The 22,413-nt window shown below is 53.4% G+C and overlaps 1 protein-coding gene across 10 annotated transcripts in view; it reads right to left on the reverse strand.

The window, feature by feature from the left end:
• Positions 1-1,166: 1,166 nt before the first annotated feature.
• Positions 1,167-22,413, reverse strand: part of RGS6 (regulator of G protein signaling 6) — a 495,409-nt gene continuing 474,162 nt past the window's right edge. For 4 of the 10 annotated variants that reach the window (XM_080664882.1, XM_080664872.1, XM_080664873.1 and 1 more), the window contains exon 17: positions 1,167-5,138. In XM_080664882.1, the coding sequence (XP_080521008.1) occupies positions 5,088-5,138 (51 nt within the window). In that variant the 3' untranslated portion in view covers positions 1,167-5,087. Of the gene's footprint in view, positions 5,139-13,737; positions 13,805-22,413 lie in introns of all 10 variants that reach the window. The other 6 variants (XM_080664876.1, XM_080664877.1, XM_080664879.1 and 3 more) reach the window with 2 other exon arrangements.

The raw sequence follows: 22,413 nt of genomic DNA on the forward strand, positions 1-22,413 counted from the left end.
GCCACACCGGCCAGGGCCAGACTCATGCTCTTTATACTAGAAGTCCCCAAAAGTGTGTGGGGAGAGAGGAAGCCGTCAGGGCGGGTTTCAGACAATTTCGGGTGGGCACAGCACTTAGTGTTATAGCTGACAGCCCCCAAATCCCCACCTCTGCCCGGGACCTGAAGCAGATCTGTTCCTGGGCTCAGCAGGGTCGTGTGTGTGCACAGTGACAGCATGCTAAACAAGATTTTGGAAAGAAGCCAGATGGCTTGGCTGGGGAGGTGGAGTTCCGGGTTCCCTGGAGGTGGTGGCCATGGTCAGGGAAGACAGGGAAGCATGGATCTTTTGTTATGGGCCAAAACTTGACACTGGGATATGCTACAGACCTGACATTTCAGGTGCTGTCACAGGTGTGACCTTGGTCTTGACCTTGTGGCGCAGGAAGTCCTGCTCTGGGAGTTGGCCCAGAGGTTGGGAGACAAATTGGTTTCCATGTAAATGTGACCAAAGATCCATTCCTATACCTCTGAGATAATTTCTACTTTCAGGAACAACATTTCTGCCACTGAAGCGAGCTGTTAGGGGCCAGCCTCATTGTTCATAGGGTTGTAGTACTGTGTGTGTGTGTGTGTGTGTGTGTGTGTGTGTGTGTGTGTGTGTGTGTGTGTTTACTGTGTTCTCTTCCTCCTCTTGTCAGCCTGGTTTCCAGGCTCTCAAAGTTACACTGCTTTGGCGTTAGAGGGAGATGAGACTGCTTGTCGCTCAGGAAACCAAGACTCTAAGTAAGGAGCACCGTCTGTATGCAGCAGACTTTGATCCTGGGACTTTATTTAAGAGTAGAGCTGTGTCTGGCCACAACTGCTGCTGTCAGGCCGCTGGGTTTTGTGGCTGAGCACAGAGAATGGGGCATAGAGACCTCCCAGCCAAGGAGACCCTGGTAGAGTCAGGGGCCTCAGCCTTCTGGTGCTACAACCTTCCCAGTCTTCCAGGATGAATCCTGCCCCAGCATCCTGCAGGGAGTGAGTCCCCTCACTCACAGGCTGTGTGCGTGCATGTGTAGATGCAGGCAGGTGTTTAATGGGGCAGGGTGAGGAGTGGGGAGTGAGGAGCGGTGGTAGATTTTTAGGTACATTCTGCCCAATGAACCCCCAAACCAAGGAGCCACACAGAGTTCGCTGGACTATAGTGGGTTCAAGTAATTTATTTTTAGATTGTACCAGCATGTTTGGTTCTGGGGTCCAATCCCCAAATTCCAGAAAAATAAACTAATAAGAACCACATGCACTACGAGAAGGCCATTCCGACGTGTCTGTGATCATGCGGTGAGTGGGCAGAGAAGACGGACCAGGACCCCTGGGCCCGGAGCAGGGCCTCTCTCCCAGACAGCTGGCAGCTCCTGCCTCGGAGCCCTTGTCGGGGTTGGGAAGAGGGCAGAGGCTGGGTCATGTGGACCCTGTCCCTTTACAGCCCTGGGCCTCTTATTGCTACATTTGCTACTTTGCTACTTTATGGCCCTTGGGTTGTGCCCGGGGAATGCCTATCATCGGGTGGTACTAATGAGTAGGCTGCTGGCGTCTGCTGTTGCCATGGTTACATAAGCACAGGCCTCTCTTCAGAGGGTCCCGTGGTGAGTTATCAGGGATTCATTTGGCCACTACTGGACTGTGTCACACGTGGTCATTGCTATGTACTCAACTTGGCCAGCCCTTTGCAAGCTGGTGGCACGTTATTTCCTGCACTCTGGGCTTCCCAGCTCCTGGACTTTGCTGGAACACCTCCCCCAATACTTCGTACAGACCTGAACACCAACAGTCCTCAACCCTTTCCAGCTTCTGGAAAGGCTTCCTAGTGGTAGCTTTCAAAATCCATGCATTTGGAGCACAATAGGAGGGGTGCATTTTAGGGAACACACCAACTTCCACAACCAGCCAAGGGCCCAATGGGTGGCAGGCTCCTGGTTCAGTGTCCCATTGGTGAGGTAGTTTGAACACACCAGCAATCCTGCCAGGGAAAAAGCTCCCAGAGCATGTCCCCAGGTGCTCACTGGTCCAAGAAGCAACTCAGAGTGGTGAGCGTTCTCTCCTGGGTGCTGGCCTGTACCTGACCTTGGCAGAGGTGGGCCTGGAGCTTGACCAGCAGACTGCACTGGTGGGCTGGGCCCCGCTGTGTTCCTGGGGCACAGCAATACATTCCCAGCAGATCAAAGCATCACTTTCTAGAAGGACAGGAGCCCTGTTCCTGCCCCAGAGAGTTTCTGCTAGGTAGGGCAGGTCCTCTGACTGCTGCCAGGCATTTACATGTGCCAACCTACAATTATTCTTCCCTTATAGGCATTTCCCAATGCCTAGTGTCTGTGTGTCTGTCCTGATGGGTGGGTGTTTGCTTCTAAGGCTGTCCTGATGCTTTGGCTGTGGGGCTGTCAACATGATGAGTTGGCGACTCAGTGGGCAGGGTCCCGGCCCAGAGACTATGCCCAGTCAGGGGAGCTAAGGAAGCTTTTGGAGGCAGGGGAACATGCTTTGTTGCAGAACTGCCTTCAAAAGTCTAATCTGATCTGAATTTGGCTGTGTAGACCAAGCCAATGAGAAACTGGCCAAGACCTGATTTCCCAAGTGTACCTCCCTTCTAAGGTCTGCATAGTAGACTGACCTTGGACTGGCCAACTTGGGCAAAGCAACTCCATCCCTTTGTTTTTAGACATGATCTACTAGCACGTGGTGGTGGTCATAGGACTGGGTATGCCTGGCTGGGAGGTGGGATGAAGGGGTATTGCTCTGGGTGTGAATCCATCTGAAGTGCCCTTAACTCTGTTGAGCCTGCTAGCTGGCCTTTGTCTCTGGATGTCCCCGGAGGTGTTAGAAAGCTTCCAGCCTGCTCCATCTCAAGGCTGGAGTCCACTTGGCTTTAGGCGGGCCCTTTGGGAGCCTCCAGGGTGGGCCAAGTCTCAGGCCAGCATCACTCAGAAACAGCCATCCAGGGGCCAGGGAAGCCAGCCCTGCCCTGTCCACAGCCCTGCGGAAGAGCAGGAGGACCAGGCCCTTGCCCTGCATAAGGGAGGGCACAGAGGCACCTGCTATTTTGGAACTACCTTTGTCCACATACCCTGTGCCTTGATGTCAGCACAGCGGGGGCCCTTGGCAGGGAGGAACTTCCTTTGGGTGAAGTTGGGTACAGAGGAACTTAAACTGCAATTGGGCTCCATGTGAAAAGCAAGATAAAAAAGGAGGGAAAGGAGGGCTCAAAAGGCCCCGTAGTGTGGGACAGGGCTTCCTTTTAGTCATTATCTCATATCTGCCAAGGGCCAAGCTCTGCGCTGAGGCCTCATGGAGTCTGGGTCTGTAACGCCACCTTTGGAGACACTCTGAGGACTCCACACATGCCATCTGGTTTGTACCTCGAAGAGAGAGCAACTGCTGCCAGTGGGGGAAACTGCGGCATGGTGGTCGAGAACCCACAAGGGTATAAACCTCACCAAGACTCCTAATGCCCACGGCGGCCCCACTGTGACGGATGGAAGGCTGGAACCCTGGGGACAGGGCTGGGTAGAAAGACATTTGACATGGCTAGGGGGGTAGGGGTGGGGGTCAGAAAGATGGTTATGGGAGACCCCAGGAGGCAGGGTCTGCAAACAAGCTCATGTGCCTGTGGCCGCCAGCTGGTGAATTTGCCTGCAGGAGTAAAGAAATACCAGTGACCGCTTTTTTGCTTCTATGTTTGCTGTTTATAAGTCCCAAGGGCGATTTCTCACGTATGGCCAAAAATAGATCAAAGGAGGATGGTCACAGCACGTGGGGGAGTGAGTGTCCGCATTAAAAAACACATTGCTTAATACTGCTCTGTTCCTAGGCCCATGGGAGTCACATGATAATGACAATGATGAGAGCAATAGCTACCGTTTGCTAAGCACCTACTATGTGTCAGGCACCTGACTCAGTGCTCTACATACATTACCTCACAGCAAAGTGGGCAGATGAGCATTTTGACGCACACATGAAGGGAATACCAATGGCTCGTTTGCAGGTTTTCGCAGGTGTTGCATTCTGTCGGCTTTTTCCCTTGATGACCGGCATTGTTTAGTGGGTGCCTCTGTGGGCTGTCAGAGGACTACTGGCCCTGGCCTAGTCCCTCTGCAGCCAAGTCCCCTCCAGCTTCACCCAGCACTGAGACAGCCCAGCAGGAGCCTGGCCACGCCCACCAGGAAGCCATAACCCCGGGGCTGCCAGCCCTGTGACCCAGCAACGCCCCCGCTGGGAACCCTCCCAGCTTCCACCTGGGGCTGCTGCAGGGGAGGATCCCAAGGGCCCCCGAGTTCATGGCCATGTTTATTTTGAGTAAAACACGAGGGAAGAAACCAAGGAAAAGGGCAAAAACAATAAATTATGAAACCACACACGTTTAAAGAGATGGTCAGAATCTGTTAAGCCACACGCTCTTTCACCTGCGCTGGTGCTTCTGGCACTGGACCCGCGGGATGGCCTGCAGGACCCAAAGGCGGCCAGCGTGCCTGTGGACGCCTCTTCAGAAGGTGGCCTCTGGGGGTTGCTCCGTGCTGACGACGTGATCGGGACGTGTCGCATGAGGGTGGGTGGCCACAAAGATGGGGGAGGCGGGAGGCGGTGGGGATGCAGTGGCTACAACTGTGGTGGGTGCTGTGGGTGCACCAGAGAGACAGTGGGGATGGGGTGTAACACAGGGTGTGCGCAGGGCCAGCTGGTTCTTCTTGCCTTGGCTGGATGGCAGGATCCCCCAGGCAGAGGGAGGAGTGACGATAGAAGAATATATCTCAAGTGATAGTCACAACACCCCACAAGAAGCTCTCCCCTGAACGAGTTAGGACAAGGGCCTCTTAGAGAGCGGGGTGTTGCACACAACTGTACAAGGATGGAGGGTTGTAAACAGGGGCCTCTACCGGGCCAACCCCAGGCTCTGTGGACTTTCTTTCAGGTCCTCCCGTTCACCCACCGAGTCTCCCCGCGGTCGCCCTTCATTGCCCTCACTCTCTGTCACAGTGACCAAATCTCCCCGCAAGGACACTCTGTCCATGGATGTGGAGCGCCGCCTCCTGCCCCCGTGGTCCTCGGGCCCAGGCCCTGCGGTGGGAACTGTCAGGAGGACTGCATCAGGCCGGTGAGGCGCTTGCCCGCCAGCGACTTTCCCTGCAGAGACAGGCGACAGAGAGGCACACACAGGTGCGCGCGCACACACACACACACACACACACACAGAGGGACAGAGACAGAGAGCCAGACAGGTGAATTAATTGTTGCATGAGCCATGTTGGCCAAAGGACTTTGTGAACTGACCCCCTTTGATCTCTGGGTTTGGGGGCCTGCACTGCAGGCAGTTGGAGCAACCAGGAGTCTGGGCAGGTTAGGGAGGCAGGGTGTGCTGCTGGCACTCTTTCTGAGGTGCGGGAATTCTACTTACCCCAAACCAGGCATTTCAGCTCTAAGGCCGCGTGTCTCTTAATGCCTGCGGGCTGTCCCTGAACTTGATTTTATTTAAGCGAGGAAGGACAAGATGGCTTGGGGAGTAGCAGGATCAGGGAGGGTGGGCTGACCCAAATAGATGGTGTGGCTAAGCATCTGGGTGGTTGGAAACTAATGAATGAACTAGTTAGTCTTAGGAATACAGAGGACTTAGGAAGCCTGTTTGAAATGCAGGAGAGGCACACAGGCTTTGGGTCCTCTTGATGACCCAGCTCTGGACGATGAGAGTGGCATTCGGTCACGGCTCGGAGAACAGGTGACCATGTGCCACCGTGGGCCTCGGACAGTGCGCTCCTGCCACCTCCTATGTTCTTGGTTCCCTCTCTGCAGTACCCAGGGCCTCACATCAGGAATGCCACATGCCCTTCCTTCCCTTACAACCTATGTAGCAGCTCTTCCTGGAAAGTAAGACAATGAACTGGACTGTGAAGCTGGGTGCATGAGGCACTGAGAGCCTTAGCGAGGCCCATTGCTCACATGCCTGGGAGGAGGTGACTGTGCCCAGTTTCCGCTCCCCTCTTCAGAAATCCATAGCATTGGACAGGGCCTAGAGGAGAGTGTGGCTGGACCCAGGCCGACTGATCATCGTGTCTGAGAACCCATCCTGTTATTGACAGGGTCAGTGACACCATTGCCATCCGTGAAGGGCAGCACACGACGGCTCATCAGCACGGCGGCCGAGTTTGCAAGGGCCAGCAGTTCCTCATGTTCATTTCCAAGTGGGGTACGAGGGCTCAGCTTGTTTGCTGGGCTTGGCTGCGTGTAAGCTGGATGTAATTAAAAAAAATTGATCAGGCCTGTGAAGCCTGGTGGGGTACTCAATAAACCTTCTGATTGACAAATTGATGGATAATGGGCGTATCTAACCATCGAACAGCATGAGTTGTGACTACTGGACACAGGACCATGTGTCATCTGGCTCAGCGCTCCACAGAGGGACACGGCAGTGTGACTTTGAGGGCATGGACGGGAGCTCGTCCGGAATTGGCACTGCTCTCAGGGGCTATCCGAAAGTGTGCTCTACCTCCTGCTCTCCTCCTCCTTTCTCTCGCCATCATCGCTTTCTTTCACTCCTCATTTTCTTTTGAAAGTATATTTTTATTGATTTCAGCGAGAAAGGAAGAGGAAGAGAGAGACAGAAATGTCAATGATGAGAATCATTGATCGGCTGCCTCCTGCATGGCCCCTACTAAGGAATCGAGCCTGCAACCCAGGCACATGTCCTGACTGGGAGTCGAACCTGGGGCCCTTCAGTTATGCTCTATCCACTAAGCAAATGGGCTAGGTCTTTGACTCCTCATTTTCACCAGTAAGACAAACTTTTCATTTTTGCTCATCTTAAAATGCACACACACACATGCACACCATCTCCCCATCAGCAACCTTATCTGAATCTTCAGATACACTGAACTTCGCCTGCAGCAGGATACATTTATACTACGCTAAGGATTTTTAAATCAGATTTTTTTAAATCCTAGAGGGTTACAATGCCAGTCTTTGCAAATCACTAAAAGCAGGCGGCTACTCCTTTGTGTAGAGTGGGTCAGGTTCAGCACGAGCTGGCGGAAGGCAGAGGCAGGCCTTCAAGGCCCCCCAGCCCTGGATGCTAAGGCACACTCAGCCGCACTCTCCTTGACTGCCCTTTCTTAGACGGAGCTCCAGGCATTTGTCATTCAGTGGGTTCACCTGGGATTGTGCCTTCTCAAAGCAGGCCTGAAGGCAGAAAGCATGGTGTGTGTGTGTGTGCGTGTGCGTGTGTGTGTGTGTGTGTGTGTGTGTTCCTCTCTGGGGAAATGTGAGGCTGATGAGTCTGGGGACTCTGGTCTGAGAGTTCTAACAAACCTCCCCCACCCCGTTGACCCATGTCCATCCCTGCTCCAAGGAATTTTGCTTTCTTCCTTATCATGCAGTAACCACCCACCAAATACCGGCTCCCCCCATTTCCATCCCTTCTCCACCAGGGCCACAAATGACACATTATGTCCCCAAATACATATGTTCCAGTTTTGTCATACACAGCATTCGGGCCTCTGATTTAGCTGGCAGACATGAGAAAAAAATCACTAAAGCTTCCACATCACAGTCTGTGTCCAGTGGTATGTTAAAAGCCCAGAGACAAAGAAGGTGAGTTACCAGGCGTCCAAACCCTCATTACAGCTGCTTCCTCATTATGAGGTCATTTTGGCAGGAGAGAGGGGTCTGTGGGTTGAGGGAGGTTGGAGACTCTATTTCTGGAGGACTGTGTGACTGTCTATTTGTTTTAGCTGAATTTGACCCTGAGGCCCCCATCCTCCATATCTCTCAGTTCTATGGAGTGGGATGGGCTGGGCTTGGAGGCTCTAATTAATCTCTTCCTGCCTCCATCCTGGAGCTCAGGCGCACTGCTGTGACTCCAAGGACCTGTGGCCAGCCCATCAATCCTGCCCCCCCTTCCCCTCAGCTGCTTCTATTTCTCCTGACTTCAGGGGCAGGGGTGCAGCTGACCAGCCTAGAGAACACGCAATCCTAGTGGTGCTCTCTGGCATTTCTCTCTCCCTCTCCCCACTCCTGCACGTAGGCATTTGCCAAATGCCAGTTGCTGCTAAAGGAGGTCATGAGGGTTCGGGTTGGCTGCTGGGGGGCGTGGAGGAGGGGGGGGACGCAGCTCAGCCCAGCTGCCATCTGTCTTCTACGCAGTGACCTCCCGGGTGAGGCTGGAAGGTGGTTACTCATGCAGGACGCAGGCAGGGCTGGATGCCTGGCCTTGGGCTTCGGGGAAGAAATCCTGCAATCACTCTGGCTCAGCAGCTGCCTCCCTTCTGAAGTGCTGAGATCCCTGTAGCTCCCGGGGATCAAAGTGAAATCTGACACAGAGGCTACCTGTGTTCAGAGATGAGCTGAATCAAGCTGGATGTGGCTAGGGGCTTGCTGCCCTGCCCAGAGAGAGAGGAGAACCCCTGCCCATGCCCTGCAGGGCTCCTCTTCCTCCTCCAGTTTGGGTGTTTCTGTAGGAAGCACTTAGGAGGGGAGCAGCGATTCTGCCTCTGCCTGCCACCAAGCATAGTTTTGGGGTCTGAATGTGTGATATTCCTCAGAGTCGGTCAGTTGGGAACGGATGATGGTGCCAGGAAACGGCAGCCAGCTCAGACTGAGGCCTTGGCAGCTGAGCGAAGCAGCTGAAGGTGGTGGGAAATGCTATTAGCAGCAGCCTTTGTCCAAGTGGAAAAAACATACAGTGATTGAGGACGGAGCCGCAGAAGGTACATTCCAGAGACATCAAAGCTTTGCATACAGACAAAGCGCTTTTCACCTTCGTGGCCTTCGTTAAAGTTTAATCCAATGGAATTTGGGATCCTTCAGTTTCATGGACCACAGGCTCACAAACACCCACAGGTTCAGTCCCCACCCTGGCTCTGTGGCCATCTTGCCGGCTAGCAGCCTGCAAGAAGTTGCTCATGAAATCTTTTGTTTCTAAAAGGAAAGGCACAAAAGGAATGGCTCCCTTTTGGGCAGTGCTTTAAGGAAAATCGACATGCTGATTGGCATGCTGTGGCTCTGTGCAGCGCACCTGCAGATGTAATCAACCAACATGCACCATCCTGGTTACCAAGAACTGTCGCCACTTACCTGGGAGACTGATGCTAAACTCTCTGGCTGGGCAAAGGGCTGTGGCTCAGAGAGTAGCCCTGGGGTCAGAGGGCATATTGGGGGCAGCAGAGCCAAGCGCGAGGGGCTCGGGCAGGACCCTTTCAAAGCTAAGGGGCGGCGGAGGGGGGGCGGACATCAGAGCTGCTGATGAGATTCTCTTGCTGATTTGCCCAGATGACCTCAGACCAAAGTTACAGATCTAGGTCCACCAGGTCTAAATCCACTCTGTTATGGAGATAGACATTAACGGCGGATGCCTCTGGGGGAGGGACAAAATTGACAGGAGTGGGGCCAGAGGGAAGTTTCTAGGATGATGGGGCATAGGTTACAGATGTATTCATTTTGCTATATGTAGTTATAATTCAAAAGAAAAAATTAGAAAAAAATCCCAGTTACACATTTTGCTTTGAAATCCCCCACTCCTTACTTTTTCAGTTGCTATCCCAGTGGCCTTTTAGCGATATTCAATGCTCCCCTCCCCGCCCCCCCCCCCCCCCCCCCCCAGAATAGGAGAAACCCAGGTTCTCCTGTTCAGGGAACTAGAAGTTGCAACAGAAGGCATGCAGCACACTATTTCTAGTCTCCATTGATTCAAACTGGTCACCTTGTTGGGACACACAGGCATTTTCATCTTTGCTAATGAAAAATGGTGTTTTGCTGAACAGGGTTCACCAAGTGACCTCAGCAGACAAAGAGTGGGAGGCCCCAGAGATGAGCTGTCCTCCCAAGGAGACTGAAGGTCATCTAGGAGTAGGGGATGCTCAGGTTTATAAATGATGAGTGTGTGTGGAATCACAGCGCTGGGGGACTTGCTGAGAGGAGCAGCCAGGAGCCTAAGAGCCAGGTGGACAGGTAAAGTCCTGGCTTGGGTTTGGCAGGAGGAGGAGAAGCCAAGGACCTGCCTAACTTCATCGATGACTTTCCTGGAGGTTGGTGCCCCTGGTACCCCTTCTCCACTGAGCAAAGCGAAATGATTTCAAAAGGGCGTATAAGGAATTCTGTGGCATCTCCTTTCTCGATGATGTTTAAATCGGGGAAAAAGTGCATTTGCTTGGGATAGTTCAGAGGTCTGAGCAACTCTGGCGGGGATGGTAGAGAAATCCATACTTAACACAGAAGAGTTTCAAAAAAACTTTTCACCTCTTGACCGCTTATCACCCTCTATTGAACTCTGTGAGGCAAGGTGGGCAGATGAAATGGGAAAACAAGGTTATGGGACAAGCCAAAGAGTGCCCCCTGCTGACCCATAGCAGAGTGGGGCGAGCAACCCAAGCAGGGCGAGCGGCATGGCAGGAGGCGAGGCTGCCTCTGGCCTTCCCACTCCACAGCCGTGGGGGCTGGAGCCCCTCGGCGGCCACATCCACTCCTGGACCCGTGTTACTCCTGGGCCCTCACCAAGCTTTCTGATCTCTCAGGAGCTAAAGGGGATTTTATTTGGTTTTAAAATATTCTCTTTACTGACCTTTAAAAAGTAAGATACCACAAACATAAAGCAACCACCAAATAAAAAAATCAAGAGTAGGTGAAAATTTAATTAATTGTAAAAAGTTCACTGGCTGAAGAATTAACATACATTCGTGTACATTTAAACCTGTTTAAAAAATAAGGACTATGATTAAAATAAAATAACAGATTCTTTCACAACAACCCACTATCTTATGTATAGTATAGTGTTTGTAAACAACCAGGTTTGGCCACTTAAACAAGCAGGTTTTCCCATTCTGTGGAACGTGCCAGCAATCACGTCTCTTGAAAGCAATTCTCACAAAATGTCACTTGGACCATAGCAGGTTCAGACACCTGATTCTAGTCTGCATTGTCAATGGTCAGTGCTTTTTATTCCTTCGAAAATTTTTAATTTAGAAAAGGTGAGCTGCCAGCCCTCCTGTCTGAACTAAATTTGAAAGGACCAGCCTGTCCCCTGGTCTCCTAGGGGTGCTCTTTGTGAATTTCTTATTCCTGCTCCATGGGGCGGCATTGATACCCCAGGAACCCTCCCTTCTCAAGTGCCCTCCTCTGCAACTCGCCCAGACCTTGGTGGTGGCAGGTGGGGATGGTCTCATTCCCGGGGACACAGATTAGCTGTGAGGACAGCTACTGACAGTCACCATTGGTTGAACATTGAGCAGCTATTACGTGTCAAGCACTCTAGACATTTCGGACACCTGTGCTAATGTCCACACCAGCCTTGCCACTTAGGTATTACAGTACCCCCCACTGGACAGATGAAGCCACAGGCTCAACTGGAGCTTGAGCCGCGTTCCTGAGAGCATACAGCTAGTCAGAGGCAGAGCTGAGTGGGCCGGCCTTCACAACCCACAGGCCTTCTACTTTGTATTTGCCATCACTCTTAAAAAAGGAGGCAGATGGGAATGCTCAGGGAGCAAGGACTCCTCCACGTCCACCCACACTACACCTGTGGTGGCTGCTGCACGGCCAGGGGAAGCCGCCCCTCTGTACTTTGTGGCCGGTGTTGTTGGTGCCAGCGCCTCTGGGATCTCCACAGCAAGTGTTCCAGGGAGGAGAGAAGCAGATGTGATGTTTACCTCTCTAAGGAGGGGCAGCCAGAGCTGCCTTACTCCAATGAGAACCCAGTGCATAAATTGGGGTGTCCTGGTTGGTTGGAGCATCATCCAGTACCCCAAAAGGTCACGGGTTCTATGTGCAGTTAGGGCACATACTCAGGTTGTGGTTTGATCCCTGGTTGGGATGCATATGGGAGGAAACTGATTGATGTCTCTCTCTCTCTCTCTCTCTCTTTCCTCTTCTCTCTTGTTCTCGCTCTCCCTCTCACATTAAAAGTCAATGAAAACATATCCTCATGTGATAATTAAAAAAAAAAAAAAGCTTGAGCTCTTTAGCAAAATAAAATGTGAAAGTAATTGAAGAAATCAGGGTGTCCCAGCCAGGCTGGAGAAGTCCTCCCTGGGTGTCGTTCCTGGCATCTCTGACTCCTGCCTCCCATCACACTCATCCCTTACAGGGCTCTTTGCACAGGCCAGCCTCTGCCTGCTAGTTTTGGTGGGTGGGTGGTGGGAGACCTTCCTCATGGTCTCCAGCAGTGCAGGGACAGATCTGGAACCGGGCGGGCATGCCAGGAGTGCCAAGCCTCAGCAGCTGTGCCCTACACTGGTGGCACAGTGCCCAGGCCCAGACGCCCGGGCCTCCTTTCCAAGTTGTGCATTCCCACTTTCCTGTTGCTGTTTCTCGTGGAGCAGGAGAAATGCCCCCTGTTACCACCGGATCTCTAGCTCCTTCCTCTAGTTCTGACTGAGCAGGCAGGTGCTCAGCTTGCAGGAAGTCCTTGGACTCAGGAGTGGGCGTAGGCGGGCAGTCCCCTCACAGGCGCCCTCAGTAGCATGCCTTCCGCTGGCCTGTGCAATGCCTGCCTCGTCCTCTCTTCCTCCGCACATGTACTTGGCATCTTAGCTCTGGTTCACTCCAAATTAGGCAAAGGTCAAAACGCGCAAGGAAACAGGCACATTGTTGCTATTGGCAACAACTTGATGCTACTTTTTTCCAACTAGGAAGTTCAAGTGATCCCTGACTATGGCTACGGGGGGAGTGCTGCTGGAGTGTAGTGGAGGAGACAGCAGGAGGAATCACTTGCTCGGCACTGTGTGATTCTCCTGAGGACCACGAGGACTCCAAATCCACCCTCCTCGGGCACCTCTCATCTCCTGCAAACACATCCACCCAAATCATGTCCATCGGTTGGGTCCTTGGTTAGGCCGGCTACCAAGGCGAGCACTGGAGGCACAGGCAGTCAACATGCTGGCTGCCCCACACCCACCCTCTCCCTGAAGCATAATCTTTCCATGAACGTCCATGTCCATCTGGACACATATGCAAAGAGGGCCGGCTCATCTCTCTTTCCTGCCTGCCACCAGGAATGCAGTTCGGCAGCCTTTGTCAGACATGTATTTCTAACTGAGAAAGTGCAGCAGGGGGCAGGTCAAGCAGCATTTTTCAAGAGATCTCTGGATAGAGACTTGGCTGATGGAATTCCTAGCCACAGGGAACCTTCCTGCTTCCCTACAGACCCTTTGCATGTGTCGCTGTGGCACTTTTGGTCCCTGGGGGACAGGGGATGGGTGGCTGTCCAGGCTTCTCCCCTGTTGGAGGGACAGGCCGAGCTGCCTTCCTCCAATTAGAAGCAGCTCTCTAGCACATGATTGCCAGTTTCCCGCCGGACTGGGCCATGGGCCAGGGAGGGTATGGAAGCTGTGTCCATTGTGGAAGCTGTATGTGGGCGGGGAAGCCTAAGGATGCTGCTGTGGGCTAAAAACATCTTCAAAGGGGGTAGGCATTTCTGTCTTGTCCTGCGTGGGGTCCAGGAGAAGCGAGTTAAAGGATCAATACCTAAAGGCGTTATTTGGGCATTGCCTCTGGGTCAAGGGACTCAACGTACTTTCGGAACCCCTCAGCTGCTGGTTGAAAATACTATGGGTGCATAAAAAAATGGGCAGGAAAACTCTGACACCCAGAAACGGGTGCCGCTGACTGTCCATGGAGCGAGGGTGTGAAAGCAGGAGTGGTGGCCAGGACAAACAGAGTGACCTCTTCAGACTCCTGCAGCACCTTCTGTGCAGAAGGGTCCAAGAGGAGGTTAGAGAGTGCGCACGCCGGGGTCACTCACCCACTGCTGGAAGGAAGCCACCTCGGGGGTGAAATGCAGCGGCCATTCTGACTCTGCGCCAGCAGCACTGGGCAAGTGTGTGTTTAGGAAGGGAAGTGAAGAATAACTTATCCAGCTGCAACCAGGAAGACCTGCGGCTTTAGGGGAGCCCCGGCCCAGGCAGCACACAACTGCGGCGGGCATGCGGTCAACGGCATGCGGTCATGCACAGGCCACATGCAGGTCTGCAGCGTATGTCACACACGCACCATACACTGAACATGGAGGCGCCTCTGAGGCAGGCAGCACAGGCACCATGTATGCAGCTGTCACATTTCCAAGCGCACGTTTGCACCGCAGCCACGTACATAAGCATCTCATGCAAGGTGCTCGATTGGCTGTCAAGCTTAACATCAGCTCTTACGATGCCAATCTTCGACAAACACTGCGGACTTACAGCATTTCCCTTAAGGCACATATAGAAAACCCGAATTCCCCCAGGAAGGGGCCATTTGTGTCGTGGAAATGGCCTCTCAGCTTCTGTTTCTGTCAATCCTACGAGCAGGAGGAGCGCACCCCAGGGTCTGGTTTACTGGGATTTGAAAGCATCCCGTCACCTGCTCCTGATGCCTCCCACGGTCCCACCTTGTAGGACGCGGGTGAGAAATAGGAGCCTTTGTCCACCTGGCAGATGGAGCACGCGGGCTTGGAGAGGCTGCCGGGCTCAGGGCGGCCCCAGGCGGGCAGCGAGCTGCGAGGAGATGGTCTCTGGGAAGGAGGCTCCTGGGTGCCCAGCGCTACATCTGGAGGGTGGATTTCATGCTCCTGTCGTGGGGAGACCTATGCCTGACCTGCGTCTGAAAGCGGGAGGTGTCTTGGGGTCCCGCACCTCAGTAGGGCGGTCATGCCAGATCCTGACAATGTATGCGACGTTCCCAGTGGCTCTCCACACAGCTCCCAGGCGGTACTTAGGGGACCCAGGAAATCGGCCACAGGGCTGAGGTCGGCCTGCCGGGCACCACAGTCCCTCCATTCCCGGGGAAAGCAGAGAAAGCGGCTCTCTGGGTCAGGTTACAAATAAGCCCACAAAAATAGCTCGTACTTATTGAGCGGTTCATGGAGCTGGTCACTGTAATAAACAAATGTGCTTGGCATGCATTGTCATAGATGAGATACCCACTACCCATCTTTAACTACAAAGTAGACAATGATACCTACCTTGCAGAATATTGTTGGAAATTAAATGAGGTCATAAGAGCTAAGCATGGGCTGCAGATGATCATAATAATGAAAATCCTATATAATAAAAGGCTAATATGCAAATTGACCAAATGGCAGAACAACTGGTCGCTAGGACGCTCACTGACCACCAGGGGGAAGACGCTCAATGCAGGAGCTGCCCCTGGTGGTCAGTGCGCTCCCACAGGGGGAGCGCCATTCAGCCAGGAGCCCTGAACCAGGCTCACGGCTGACGAGTGCAGCGGCAGTGGCGGGAGCCTCTCCTGCCTTCGCGGCATCCCCCAAGGGCTCCTGGACTGCGAGAGGGTGCAGGCCAGAATGAGGGACCCCTTCGCGTGCATGAATTTCATGCACTGGGCCTCTAGTAATAATATAAGGAACTATGTCTGAGCACGCGCACTACAAACACTGTGCTAAGCACCTCATGTATTTCTCCCACCGAATCATTTCGTCTCTCTTCTGTACAGAGGAGGAAACTGAGCCGCCTCAATCACCCAGCTGAGTGGTAGGGCCGGAGTAGAACCAAAGTTCCTCTCAGGCTGAGCCCAGCATGATGCCAATGCCCACAGTATATAACACGACGAGCCCCCAAGAAATGAAAGCCACTCCTGATTTAATGCCAACAGCCACTCGGTGCAGTATGCTTCCTTATACCCACTGGGCAGCTGAGCGACTCGCCGGGGTCTTACTCCCATATCAGGTGGAGGGATAGGATGCAACCGGGGCTCTGTCTCAAACTAGCCCACTTCTCTACCTTCTGGTGGGCACAGAAGGGATGCTGTGTCCCGTGGGCAAAGCCAGCAGGTCATCTGCAGTCAGGGTGAGAAGCTGTTCAGGGGAATGTCGCTGCCAGGTTTTGGACAACATTAACCCCGGCTGGTTGGTGGTGCTCAGTCACCCCACATGGCCGGCTACTGACAGGTTCAGGACAGACTGGACGGCTCAGGACAGGCAGCCGCGAGGGGCCAATGGGAGCCTCTCTAAACACACTCCTGCCAGGGCGAGAGGCACCTCGCTGTGCGTCAGCCGTGTGTCCTGGCAGGAGGGAGAGGCCCATCACCCAACCTGAGCGAAGCACCCCACCACCCCACCTGCACCCCTTCCTGGTGACCCTTCTCAGAACGCCCTGCAGGTCTAGAAACAGCAGGAAAGCTCGGATTGAGGGCTCGCACAGGGTGGGCTCTGCAGCCGTGTCATTACCAAGGAAACCTCCCCGCAGCATGACTGCTGGACGGTGATGGCTCACAGACACTAGCTAACGGCAGACGCCTCTCCACCTTCAGAATCATGCCCGGCATGGCGCGGCCTGTGTCAGAAGGTCCCCACTGGGCTTCTGCAGGTTTGCTGCAGGTGACAAGGGTGGGCTGAGGTTTTCACTGGCTGCTCCATCTCCATTTCCCAACTTCACCTGCGAAGCGGCAAGGCCAGGGCCTCGAGCCTTGCTCGATGGGGATCAGCTGCACCGTGCTCTTGGGGCAGAGGAGAAGGAGGTCTCCAGCCCTGTGGGAAAGTATGGGTGTCCCCTGGCTCCCCATTTCTCTCTCCCCTGCCTCTCCTGTCGAGGCACCGGTCGTGCCTCACTGAGTTTTAAAGGAGCATTGGAGACGATATAGTAACAATCTATTCTGGGTTTGCTTTAGCTTTAAAAAATGTCCTATTAAAACTTCACTACTTTACCCGGATCGCCACGTTTAACGAGAGGCCTCATTGAAAGCAAAAGATGAGGAGAGGAAAGAGCCATAAGCCATAATCACCATAATGATTCAGTCCCACTATGAGTTGAAAGCAGCCCTGGCGCAGCCCGGAGACAGGGAGAGTCTTTGAATGGGGCTGGTCCTCAGGAGGCTGGAGAGAGCCCTTCCTTCCCCTGCGCTGGGCTGAGGAGGAGCCTCCAGGCAGGGCCGGGGAGGGCCCGGGAGGCAGCGTGCCCTCGGTCTGGGGCTTCGGGGCACATTCTGCCCCTGGCCAGGCAGAGATGCTTTCGGTGGCAACTTGCTCACCTGAAATGTGCAACTGGCTTTATCATCTGTTCTGCTTTCAACAAAATACCTTTTCTGGGTGGGAATAATGGCAGGCCAAGCTTTCTCCAACGCAGAGCCAGGGTGCCCTCCGTGCATGCCCACCCAGCTGTGCTCCGCCTGACTGCCCTCGGCCGCTCAGCCTCCCTGCGCCAGCGGGCGCCCGTGCCCTCCGCTCACTGACCTCCCTGGGGCATCCAGGGGCGAGCCCTGTTGTCCAGGGCTCAGCTGCAGCAGTGGCAGCAAATGCCTTGAAAAACAAACAACCCTGCAAACAAAAGCCTCCAGAAGGCGAGGATGACCTGTGGAGGGCAGCAACCCCACTTCCGGAGAGCTGCCCTTGCTCTCAGAGTGTCACCATCTGGCTTTTGCACCCTCAAGGCAGAGGCTAACCTGACTCCTGGGTCCCTCTCCTCCAGTCTCAGCAAACTCCCTCCTTAGGATCCATTCTTCTCTTCCACGGCTTATTCACAAACCACAGAATAAAATGCAGCCCGGCCCCCTGAACAGACCATGCATCCGAGGATTCCAGATGGAAGAGATGCTGGAATCCAATGTGGAACCTACTCTGCAGTGCCCTTGGCCATTCAGCTTGAGTGAGTCCAGGGAGCTCACTATTCCTTGAGGTGACATGTTCCACTGCTGGGAAGTTGCTACGGTTAGACTATGCTTCGGTAGAGTGGCCCTCCCCATACCTTTTCCCCATTTGTTCTAGCTTTGTCTGGAACAATCTAGAAATGTCCACTCACTTTGGAAGACAAATAGGTATGTCTCACGGTGGTTAGCAAGTCTCTTTAGGGGCTAAACATCTTTTCCACTTCACTCTCAGCTGACATGGCTTCCAGAAGCCCCAGTTATTCCTTCTGAACTTTTCTAGATTGTTAAAGTTCTTGATAAAATGTGGGGGCTTAAAACCTAGACTCAAGCAGAAGGCAGTGAATCGCTTCTGTCTTCTGACCACGCCCCATTTGTCACTGCAGCCCAAAGTTGTTCTTTAAAAAAATGGCTGCATCCTGCTTTTGCTTACATTAAGCATGCAGTCAACTACAACCCCAGAATTTCCTTTTTTACTTGACTTTCAGTGAAAAATTCAAATGCCATCCTCTAGTCGTGAATTATTTTTTAACATAAATTTTTTCTGGTTAAATTTTGTCTAGTTGTTTCTGACCCATTATCCCACTTGAGGGAGATACTTTTCAAATATAATTTCATTATCTGCCAAATGAACAAAACCTTCCAGGATTGGGTCTTTGAATAGGATTGGCATGTTTGTCTCTTCATCCAAGTCATCACAAAGGATATTGGATAGGACAGGGCTGTGGCTGGACCCTTGTAGCTGCAACAGAAGTTATCTTCCTGGTTGATATAGATCTACTAGAGGCCCGGTGCACAAAATTCGTGCACAGGTAGGGTCCCTAGGCCTGGCTGGCGATCGGGGCCAATCGGGGCCTTCTGGCCACTGGCCGGGGCCTCCCTTCATTCTGTGCCATCCCCTGGTGGTCAGTCCATGTCATAGCAAGCGATCAGTCTCCTGGTCGAACTCCCGTGAGGACAATTCGCATATTAGGCTTTTATATATATACTAGAGGCCTGATGCATGAAATTCATGTAAGGGGCTTGGCCCTCACAGTCACAGTGGCTTGCCTCAGCCCTTGCAGCCCTGGCTTCATCCAGAAGGTCGTCCGGAAGGACGTCTAATCTAATTAGCATATTACGTTTTTATTATTATAGACTAGTGGCCCGGTGCATGAAATTCGTGTACATTAAAAGGGGATTAATTAGAGGAAATAATTTAATATTGCTATTTGCCCTTTCTCTATAATAGAAGTGTCAGAGATGAAAGAAAATTAGTAAAAATGTATATGAAAGCCTTCCTCCTGTCAGAGTCTGGTGCTCACCATGGGACCCAGAGTCAAGTCCCCACCCACCCACATGTGCCTCAAAATCTCATGAGACCCAGACCCGGCCGGCCCTGCCCCAATTGGGCTAGATCCAGACCTGGTCAGTCCGACCCTTGTCAAGCCCTGCCAGGCAGGGGATGTAGCCTCAGGTCCCCTGGCCCGGCGCCAGGACGGGGGGCGTGGCCTGAGGTCCCCCAGCCAAGACCGGAGTGGGGGGCGTGCCTTGAGGTCCCCAGTCAAGCTCCGCCAGGTGTGGGGGGGGTGTAGCCTCAGGTCCCCTGGCCCGGTGCTGGGGCGGGTGGTGTGGCCTGAGGTCCCCCGGCCTGGTGCCAGGGTGGGGGGTGTGGCCTGAAGTCCCCTGTCAAGCCCAGCCATGCAGGGGGGTGCAGCCTCAGGTCCCCTGGCCTGGTGCTGGGGCGAGGGGTGTGGCCTGAAGTCTCCAGTCAAGCCCCACCTGGTGGGGGTTGTGGCCTGAGGTCCCCTGGCCTGGCACTGGGATGGGGGGAGCAGTCTGAGGTCCCCTAGCCAAGCACCAGGACAGAAACCGCACCTTGAGGTCCCCTGTCAAGCCCTGCTAGGCGGGGGGCATGGCCTCAGGTCCCCTGGCCTGGCACTGGGGCGGGGGATGCAGTCTGAGGTCCTCCAGCCTGATGCCAGGGTGGGAGGCATGGCCTGAGGTCCCCTGTCAAGCCCCACAGGGGCAGGGGAAGGCATAGCCTCAGGTCCCTGCTGATTGCTTGTTAAAACTCCTTATGGGAACTTGGCCTCAGCTGTGGGTGCAGCCTTCTTTGTGATGGTGTGATGGTCAATTAGCATATTCCTTCTTTATTAGATAGGATAGATGGATTTACCCTCTTACCAGCCATTGAGACACTGTGTTTATATTGTTTTAACTAATTATGGGCAAACACAGGAGGAGTAGAGGAGAGGGGGAGAGGGACAGAAATGGACATTATTTTCAACCTTAGTGGACTAACAGCAGGTCACAAATAGTTTCTGGAGGAGAGGATGTTGTTATGTTAGTCATCCTTCTATAGTAAGCCAGGCTGATAGGAGGGTGTGGGGAGTTCCTGCCAGATATCACACCGGCCAGCCCATCCCTGCTTGGGGCTGTGGTGCCATTGCTCAGGCCAAAGTGATTTGACCGTGACTCAGGGTCATGGAGGAACCGCTGCCATTTGGCCCCTGCCACCGCAATACAGTCCCAACCCTGTCCACCTCCCATCCACCCTGCAACCGCTGAACAAACACCCAAGGGCCTTTCTCTCATTGGCCTTGGGGGAACCTCACTAGACTGAAAACTCATTGTCCCACTTGCCATTCTGCTTCATAGAAACGTTTTACAGATCGTTCCTGTGTACGGATTTGTAACCGCCCTCCTTCCAGAATGCCATGCTCCCCAAACTCCATTACAACCCAAGATACTCATTTGCTACTTAAAAAAGGGGACACTGCCAAGTGGTTTTCCCCAGGAGCTCATTTCGGGGGGATGTGGTGGAGATCTCACTTCTCAGCCTTCCAAGTCCTTAGTCCTGCCTGAAGCTCTCTGACCTCTCACTCTCCAGTCGGGCACAGGCGCAGTTGGGTTCCTCTCCCTGACCTTGACTGTGGCAGCTTCGTCCCCTCCCTAGGTTCCTGCTGTTCCGTGGCCTAACACCTGGCGGTTTCGCTCTCCTGTCCTCTAGGTGGTGCCACTGCCCCCCTGACAGGACAGAGGGGCCTCCTCCCTCCTGCCCCCGAGTGGTCTTCACGTCCTGCTGTCCATGCTGCTGAGGGCTCTGCAGTCACCTTCACTCTCTGTCTTCTCACTGGACAGATGGGAGCCCAGAGCTGTCAGAAGTCTGACTGGATGAGTGACAAGGGACAGGATGAAAGCTCCTTCTAGAAGGATGCCTTTCCTGAGAGGGGGATGGGAGGAAGGCTCTGTGGTGGCAAAGGGCTGCAGGTCACCTCCCGAAATAGATTCCCGCCTGGCACGCACACACAGTGTGCCCCAGCCTGCCTTGCGGAGACGAGCAGGGGATGCGATTGGATCCGAATCAGTGGCTGTAAACACACAGCTGTGCCTTTCTGCCTCGGAGGACTTGGGTTTGCACTTGACTGCTCACACTCGGGGTCAGGGGAAGGCAGGAGGGGCCTGGGTGGGGAGAGGCAGGGAGGGGCCAGAAGAACCTTGCTCTTCCCGTGTCCCCACATGTGGGGGCTGTCACGCTGTGTTTTTTCTCTAAGTGGCACTCCATAGGGAGGGTGTTTTTGCTGCTTTTGGTTGACATGTTGAAGCATCAACTGAAACAGCTGGTGGGGGGAAGGAGGGTCGTCGGTCCTTGTTCCAAAAAAGTGGCAGGGCCCAGGGCTGAGTTACTCACAAATGACAATCTCTGACCCTTTTTGATAAGTAAAAATCTCACTCCTCCCCAGAGTTTCAGAAGAAGCCTCCATCCCCCACCACGTTGAATCACTTCATTGTTTTGTCTTCTCTGTATCCACCAGCCCAGCTGATTCAGTTGTCTTACATTTAATAGTTTGTTTATAGAAAATAGACATTTTCATTTTTTAGCTACAAAATTATATATATATTTTAAAAAATATATATTTTTTCATTGATTTCAGAGAAGAAGGGAGAGGGAGAGAGAAAGAGAAACATCAACTATGAGAATCATTGATTGGCTGCCTCCTGCATGGCCCACACTGGGCATGTGCCCTGACCTCCTGGTTGGCCGACGCTCAACCACTGAGCCATACTGGATGGACCAAAATTATAATATTAAATATACTTTTTCAGCTTTCCTTGGAGCCAAGATGGAGAGGGCGGGTAGGGACCAGGGAGACTTAACCTACCACTGACTGTGAGCAGGGTTACACGGGCTCTCGGCCCTCATCTTGCCCAATTCTAAGAGAGGACAGTGAGTGACAAGCTGGCCCAGAGGTCTCCAGGGAACAGGAAAGTGTGGTGGCAGGTGAGCAGCAGAGTGACGCTGAGGTCCTCAAATGCTCACTTTCACTCCTTTCTATGCCCCACAATGCACTGTGAGGCGGCAGCACCCACACTGGAGCCCACTCCCCTGCCCACCTGACCTCGACCGCCCCCCCCCCCCCCCCCGACACACCAGGCTGGTTGTCCATCCCAGGAGGCAGGGGACTGCAGAACTGGCAGTTGCCCTCCTGGGGTCACAGTGTGAGAGGGACCCCTGGGCAATGCACGGAGCGAGCCTGTGGCTTAGGCAGCCTGCAGCACTCGGTTCTGGTGCTTTATCCTCCAATCCTGTCAAAAAATTTTAAATACACACCCAACTCAATTCTCTCCATGGCTTATTTTCAGGCCTCAAAGGCTGCAGCCACTTTCGGGGCAGGAAGGCAGCTCCTCTCTCATTCAGAGAATGATTAGCACAGCAGGAAAGTCAGATGGAGATCAGAGAAATCTCAGGATGGAGAGAAGCATGGACCTGAAGGCACTACCAGCTGGAAAAGTCCATGTAGATGATCTAGTCCAAGCCATTGTACAGAGAAGACCATGCTCAGAGAGGGCTAGTGATTTGCCT

This window comes from Plecotus auritus (genome assembly GCF_963455305.1).
Source record: "Plecotus auritus genome assembly, chromosome: 1".
Taxonomy (NCBI): Eukaryota; Metazoa; Chordata; class Mammalia; order Chiroptera; family Vespertilionidae; genus Plecotus; species Plecotus auritus.